Raw genomic sequence first — 7,491 nt, forward strand, 5'->3', positions numbered from 1 at the left:
ATAACATACCTTGTACAAAGTAATCTCATAATAAATGGGAGTTATTACTGTCACTTCCTGCCATTGAGATCCATATATTCTCATATTAGTACCTTCTCCTCGCCAACCACCTATGTGACTATCATATAAGTATTTATCAAAGGAGTGACATCAGTGATAGTCACTTAGCACTCTGCGGCCAAACCCTGGAGTCCGTCCTCCCGGGTTGGACTCTGAGGCCATGGGAAAAATACAGACGGAACCCATCGCCAACTTACAATGCTAAACTACAATTCCCAGCATGCAGGCAAACTCCGTGGTTTCGGTGCACCCTGAAAAAGAAGTCCCTGACTCTCCATTGGCAACTTGAGAAAGGCCTTAGTTACACAAATCCGCGGGATTCTAGCGAGGGCACGCACGGAGACTGCGCAGATCTCCTCGTCTGAGTTCTACGGCACTCATTGTGAGTACCGGGAGTTTAGCCGGAAGGATTTAAGAACCGTTCCACTTCCGGTAACACCGGAAGCAGTTCCAAGATGGCGACCTCCATAGCGAACGGGCCAGCCCCGGCGGCCGGGAAGAGTGAATTTCGTAACCAGAAGCAGAAGCAGGAGAACCGAGGTAAGGTGGTGTGAGCACCGAAGCCCGGGTGTGGAGGTTCAGTTGCGATCGTGTGGCGCCGCCTCGGGTCTGTTCTCTGAAGTTGAGTGCCTGTAAGAGCTGCTTTTTAGGGGTATTGGCCGGGCCTGCGGAACCCTCTGGCGGATATGGTGTCGGTCAGGTGTTCTAATAATCGCTTCTGCTAAAGGCTCCCAGAAGCGCAGGTGTTGCGGACTTCGTCTTTGGTAACATGATGGCTAAGAAATTGCGAGGGCACACCTTAGACCGCGGCGATGGCTGGAAGTCGTTGGCTAAATGAGGGATGCCGTGGCTAAGAGATCGGTCTGTATTTGAGTTAAGGGCTGATGGTAAAGGACACAGACATGGGTGAGGACATTCAGATTCAGCAGCTCTGGGCTGGAGGCCAGCAACTGCACTTCCAACACCTGCAGTTTATGCTCATGCTGCAGGCCTATGAACCATACCTTTGCGTCGTACGGATATAAGTTATAGCTTTTGGATTTAAGAGGTTCCTAACATCCAGGCGTTTCAATAAATGATATGAAAGATAATTTATGGCCCTTCAGAAGCATTTTGTTTTAATGAAAAGAGGACCTTTATGTCCCCTTAGGCAAGTCACTAATCTTTTTAGACTGAATGTCTTCTATAAAGTGGGAAAAATAATAGTGGTTCTTCCTACCTTTCATAGTTGTTATGAAGAGTATACAGAAATAAGGCTCATGAAAACTCTGTAGGAAACCTGAAACCCTATACCAGTGATTATTAAGTGAAAGTGTACACCAGAGTATCAGCTTTTTAAAAATATATATATATTTTTTTTAAATTGATGTCAGAGAGGAAAGGAGAGAGAGGTAGAAACATCAATGATGAGAAAGAATCATTGATCGGCTGCTTCCTGCACACCCCACATGGGGATCAAGCCCGCAACCGGGTATGTGCCCTGACGGAATCGAACTGTGACCTCCTGGTTCATGGGTTGATGCTCAACCACTGAGCCAAGCCAGCCAGGCCAGAGAATCAGCTTTTAAAAGTTTTATGCACCTGCATAAACATGCAAACATAGTATATACACACACATACTCAGGCTTCCCTTCAGTAAAAGTTGAAAGGTTACTTACATTTAGAATAGCCTTGTAAACAAAATGGTATTTGAGTCTTCAGCTCTGACATGGGGTAGTGCAGTGGGAGTTACTTGAGTACCTGTCTGTCAGGTGTATACTAATTAGTGTGGATCCAAGTTGGGTCTCGCCCTTAAGGCACTTTGCTTTATGCAGCCACGGAAATGTGTACAGTAGTTTTAATAGTGTGTTGGTAATGGTAGAGGCCTGTTCTTTGGCTGCTGAGTAATCTAAAAAGCATAGGAAAAGGAAATGCAAAGGGAGTTTTGGAAGCTTGTAAATGTATGCGTATAAATGTCCAAAAGTAGGTTAAAATCTGATGTGTAATTTTTTCCTGTAGATGAATCAGAACTCCTCACTGTGCCTGATGGTTGGGAGAAACCAGCTTTTTCCAGAGGACACACCCAGAGGACTCTTGGGAAGCAGTTTTGCATCTCTGTTCCCAAATACAGAGATTGGCAAAAGTAGGCTCATGGTTTTCATATGGAAAAAGACATGCAGGTTATGATTGTTACAATAGCTTTATTAACTCAAAAGAATGTCACAATGAACTGTAAACTTACCCCTGTATAGAGAGGCTTACTTGAAAGAGTGCTGGCTGTTGGTACAGAAAGCCTTGAATGAACATGTGTGCATATTTTATGTATTTCTTTGAGATTTTGCTCTGCTGATACCTTTACTTTTAAGTAAGTATTGTATGCTGGTAGATTTTTTTTAAATATATTTTTTATTGATTTCAGAGAGGAAGGGGGAGAGAGAGAGAGAGAGGCAGAGACACACATAGACATCAATGATGAGAAAGAATCATTGATCAGTTGCCTCCTGCTTGGCCCGTACTGGGGATAGAGCCTGCAACCTGGGCATGTGTCCTGACTGGAATTGAACCATGATTTCTTGGTTCATAGGTTGATGCTCAACCACTGAGCCATGCCGGCTGGGCTCTCTCTCTCTCTCTCTCTCTTTTTGGTAAACTCATAGTGATCCAGCCTTATGTTGAATAGTTTATCACTCAGTATATTGAAATATTCTTCAGAATATGTTCACATGTCAAAAAATAGCATTTTTATTTGCTTTGTTGAAATCTGGTTCTTTGTACTGAGAGTTGATGCAGAATTTTCCAATTATTGCTTCTTTTCGAATTTATGATAATTTGTTTTGACTTTGTATTTAGCTAACAGAAACCAGCTTGAAAAAAAGTTGGAAAGGGAAGTCTATTCTCACCCTAAGGATAAGATGGTGGATTTGAGTTAGGTCCATGATAGGGAAGCCAGATAGCTTTGCATTTTTACCTTAGATGTTAAATATGGCCTCATATGGATGGATGGATATATATATATATATATATATATATATATATATATATATATATCCATTTCAACTAGAGATAATATTTATTGCCCTAACCAGTTTGGCTCAGTGGATAGAGTGTCGGCCTGCGATTTCAGTCAAGGGCATGTACCTTGGTTGCGGGCACATCCCCAGTAGGGGGTGTGCAGGAGGCAGCTGATTAATGTTTCTCATCCATGTTTCTAACTCTCTATCCCTCTCCCTTCCCCTCTGTAAAAAATCAATAAAATATATCTTAAAAATATATTTATTATGTTAAGTACAAAGTATTCTAAAATCAAGTAAGCATAATGGTTTCAGTTGCCTGCCTTTCTATATTCTCGTATGAAGATAATCAAGCATTCTTTATATTAACTACCCCGCTTCTTCAACGAGGGAGTTGTTAGAATTTTAGAGAGAGATTAATTCATAGTAATTAATGGTTAGATTAGGATAGGTTATGTAAGTATCTAAACTGAATTCATTTTTAGGCGGTTGCTTGTTTGCTCTTTCCTTTTTGTAGCATGTTAATGCAACCCTGGACCTGATCGAGGGCCACATGACTGTACAACAAAGAAGACTTTTGATCCATACATCATCATTAGGGCCAGAGACCTAATAAAACTACTAGCAAGGAGTGTTTCATTTGAACAGGTAAATTTACAGTTACAGAGATTCTGCTTTATTTGTGCCATTACAGATGATATAGCACTGCTTCTATCCATCCCTTCCCTTCCTCCATAGAGTTTTCATTATTCTGCTTAGATATCAGTGTGGGCTTTGAAAAAATAAAAGTATTTGTAAAGACTATCGGTTGAATATTTCTTTGTTTTTTTCAAAAGGCAGTATGAATTCTTCAGGATGGGGTTGCATGCGATATCATTAAGTTGTTTAGTAAGAAATAAAAAAAGATTTGTAAAAAGAGGATCATGGCTTATTGGTCCCAAAGGATCTACATTGAAGGTACCTTTTATCAGTAGGAAACTTTAGTATCTTCTTTGTCATTAAGTTTTTCAGTGTATTTCAACTGAATTTCAACTCATTGTTCTTTTGATGTAGGCATTGGAACTCTTAACAAACTGTTACATTATGGTTCAGGGAAACACGGTATCAGCCATTGGACTTTTTAGTGGCTTAAAAGAGGTGAGAACGACTTACTATATTTAGTTAATTTTCAGCAGAGAACAAATTAAATAACTTGTGTTTTTTTTTTTTTTTATGATTGTATTGTTTTAGAACGTGCTTTGCTTGATTTCCCATTAGTAAATGCTTTGTACTTCATGGAATTTGAGGGAGCCATTGCTCCTGGACCCTAACATATTATGGCCAACCTTTGACAATTACAGACATCCATTTCTCAATTAGAAAGTCTGCACACCATCACTCCTTCCACTACACATTTTAGTTACATGTGCTCAAATATTAGGGACTGAACAGATGTTGTTATTTGCAGGAATGTATACAGCCAGTTGAGGTCAAACTCAAATTTTCTTTTGTTTGAACTTATTATAATGTTTTCATGAACATTTATTTTAACTTGTAATGAGGAAATCTGCTGAGCAGATACTGTTCTAATTGGCTCCCTTTGATGTTACTGTCTGGATCTGGCTGTGAGGTCTTGCTTCTTCCTTTCCAGGGCTTTTAATAGAACTCTCTTGGACCTCCTTCTTAGAAATGGTCTGCCCTTTTCTTGTGGGGCAATAATAACTTAAATACATTGAATACTTTGTAATTCTATAAAGTGTGAATACGTTATTCAGTTCTTACAACAGATCCTTGAGGTATCTTCATTTCTGCAATGCAAATGAGAAAGCTGGAAGAGGAAAATTAAGTGTCTTTCCCATATAAAGTGGCAGTCCCATTATTTGAGCCCACATATTCTGACTCTGAATCCTGCTCTCTTCCCTCTAAATTGCAGTTGCAAAGTGTTACACTCGTTCTATATGTCACATTTTCACAGTACAATTGAGTAACATCATTGTACTCAAGGTTGACTATTATGAAAGATCTAGCAGCCACTAAAAGCAGTTGAAGGAACTATTACATTCAATTGGCAGCCACTGCCTGGTTTGTAGGATATTTTGCAATATAGTAATCCCTTTCTGCCTGGCTAATTAAAATCTTTATAAGTGACTAATTCATTTTTCTTTGCAAATTTCTGGTTCGAAAAGTAGTCATATCTACTATGAAGAATATTCATTCAATTTATAATATTAAAATGAGTATTAATTATATATTCCTATAACAGTGGTTGTCAGACTTCTTTTAGCTACAGAACCCTTTACAGAAATTAAATTTTTATAAAAGTCTAATAGACAAAACAGATAAAGCAGAGCTATTTTGGGTAAATTATTAGAGGTAGAGTTTAGCCTACTCAACTCTACTCCAGTCCTATAGTTACTTCCCTGAAAGTTTGGATCTCTATGGAGCTCAGTATTGACAAGGACATTGTAGTGTATTATATAATTCTAATATAAAAAAGGCTTCACAGAATTTGTCGCAGATATCAATTCTATTTTCTAAAACTGTGAGCCTATTATATTTAGAGAAGTGATCTTTCAGAATTCTGCCTTTTTCTATTAAAAGATAATCAAGCATTCTTTATATTAACTACCCAGCTTCTTCAACGAGGGAGTTGATAGAAGGTTGACTATTATAAAAGATCTAGCAGCCACTAAAAGCATTTGAAGGAACTATTATATTCAATTGGCAGCCACTGCCTGGTTTGTAGGATATTTTGCAATATAGTAATCCCCTTCTACCTTCTGCCTGGCTAATTAAAATCTTTATAAGTGACTAATTCATTTTTCTTTGCAAATTTCCAGTTTATTTCAGATTATATTGAAACTTTTTTTTAAAATTTAACATTCAGATTATTTATGTTAGCCTTTTGAGAGAAATATATCCCTGTGTGCAAAGTTCATGACTGTTCTTGGAAATGTAACCATGGTATAATGAGCTGTTTTATTTATGATGGGTATTTGTTGAACAGTCCACTTAAATTTGGTGATGTTATGGTAAGTTTAAAAGTCTCTATTAGATTGATGTGAAAGAACAATTTTGAGTTACATTGGTATATTAAAGATAAAGAGAGCTAGTCATGCATTTGATGCCTGTTTTGCATCCTCTTGTGTACCAATGTCTATAAAATTCAAATGGCATTGATTAGGTGGTTGAGTTCTGTTAAAAGGACATGTAAATACTATCAGATTATTATTTTTATTACCAAAATCTTGTTTAAAAAATTCTACTGGTCATTCATTGAACTAATACTTGGAAAACTTTTAAGTTTTTATGGGGTATTAAATGAAGTATATTTTGACCTATAATTTCCTGATTAGTTAATTAAATTAGTGTAGCTGGAAGGACTATATGTAATATTCTTCATGAAATGTAATTTTGCCCGGCCAGGTAGCTCAGTTTTTAGAGCATCATCCCGATAACACCAAAGTTATGGGTTTAAATTCCAGTCAGGGTACATACATATAAGAATCAACCAATGAATGCATAAATAAGTGGAACACCAAATAGATGTTTCTCTCTCTATATCTCTATCTCTATCCCTTTCTCTATCTCTCTCATCAATAATAAACATTTTTAAAAATTTAATTTTTAATTATTTTAGCATACGAGATGGAAAATTGGCATATTAGTGAGTACTTTAAGGTACCAAAATATAGAAAAGAATATAAGTAAAAATAATATGATTTCAAGTGTGATTTAAGGGGAAAAAATGTAGTTGAATCCAGTTAAATCCAGTAATTGGTTCAGGTAGCTAAACTATAATGCCATTTTTATGTATATGTTCACTAATGTATTTTTAAAGTATTATTATTATTATTATTATTATTATTTTCTCTTAAAGACATTTCTAACTTTCCTTTAGGCTGATGGCAAGTGCTTTGTATTTTATAACATTAACTTCCAATTATAACAGTATTCTGAAATTAATTGTACTAAATATATATTCTTTATGTTTCACTTGGTAAAATCTAAAGAAATACACATATTGTGTTTTTTATTTGTCTAGCTTCTATTGAAACTAAAATTGACATGGCTGCCATCAAGGAAAAGGTTAAGAAAGCAAAGATTAAGAAACTCACAGCTGAAGAAGTTAAGCTTAAGATGGAAGCAGATGAGAAGAAAAAAAAGTAATACACACACAACCTGAACTAGATCCTACTAAGCTATCTCTTTTTATAAAGGACTTTGAGATACTTAGGGCATTAGTTGCCTTATGTGTAAGAAGTAATATTCTGATTATTTTTTTTCTGAATGTGTTTTTCTTTATGAGAGTATTTATACGTATGGCTATTCTTTAAAAATATAAATTATTGTATTCTCCATGTGCTTGTTGGACAATGTTGTACTAGAGAGTGGTATATATGTCTTTATGTGCATTGCACCTAATCTGTTCTAGGCAGGCTTTGTCTAGCATGATTTTAGG

General features: G+C 36.6%; 1 protein-coding gene across 1 annotated transcript; it reads left to right on the top strand.

Annotated features, from left to right (window-relative positions):
• Window positions 1-509: 509 nt before the first annotated feature.
• On the top strand, window positions 510-3,875 carry KRR1 (KRR1 small subunit processome component homolog). Its single transcript, XM_070409696.1, has 3 exons — window positions 510-600; window positions 2,059-2,182; window positions 3,568-3,875. Exons 1-3 carry the CDS (start codon window positions 516-518, stop codon window positions 3,590-3,592), a joined length of 234 nt encoding a protein of 77 aa, XP_070265797.1. The 5' UTR covers window positions 510-515; the 3' UTR covers window positions 3,593-3,875.
• The last annotated feature ends 3,616 nt before the right edge of the window (window positions 3,876-7,491 follow it).

The sequence above is a fragment of the Myotis yumanensis genome, unplaced genomic scaffold (assembly GCF_028538775.1).
Source record: "Myotis yumanensis isolate MYYU_CA2020_CCGP unplaced genomic scaffold, mMyoYum1.0.hap1 SCAF_3, whole genome shotgun sequence".
NCBI lineage: Eukaryota > Metazoa > Chordata > Mammalia > Chiroptera > Vespertilionidae > Myotis > Myotis yumanensis.

What these genes read in the sequence shown, in the direction of transcription:
- KRR1 (XM_070409696.1), top strand. Translation starts at nt 516, where the DNA reads ATGGCGACCTCCATAGCGAACGGGCCAGCCCCGGCGGCCGGGAAGAGT. An exon ending in GCAGAAGCAGGAGAACCGAG is followed by an intron (nt 601 to 2,058) that starts GTAAGGTGGTGT and finishes TTTTTCCTGTAG; the next exon opens with ATGAATCAGAACTCCTCACT. An exon ending in AAATACAGAGATTGGCAAAA is followed by an intron (nt 2,183 to 3,567) that starts GTAGGCTCATGG and finishes TCCTTTTTGTAG; the next exon opens with CATGTTAATGCAACCCTGGA.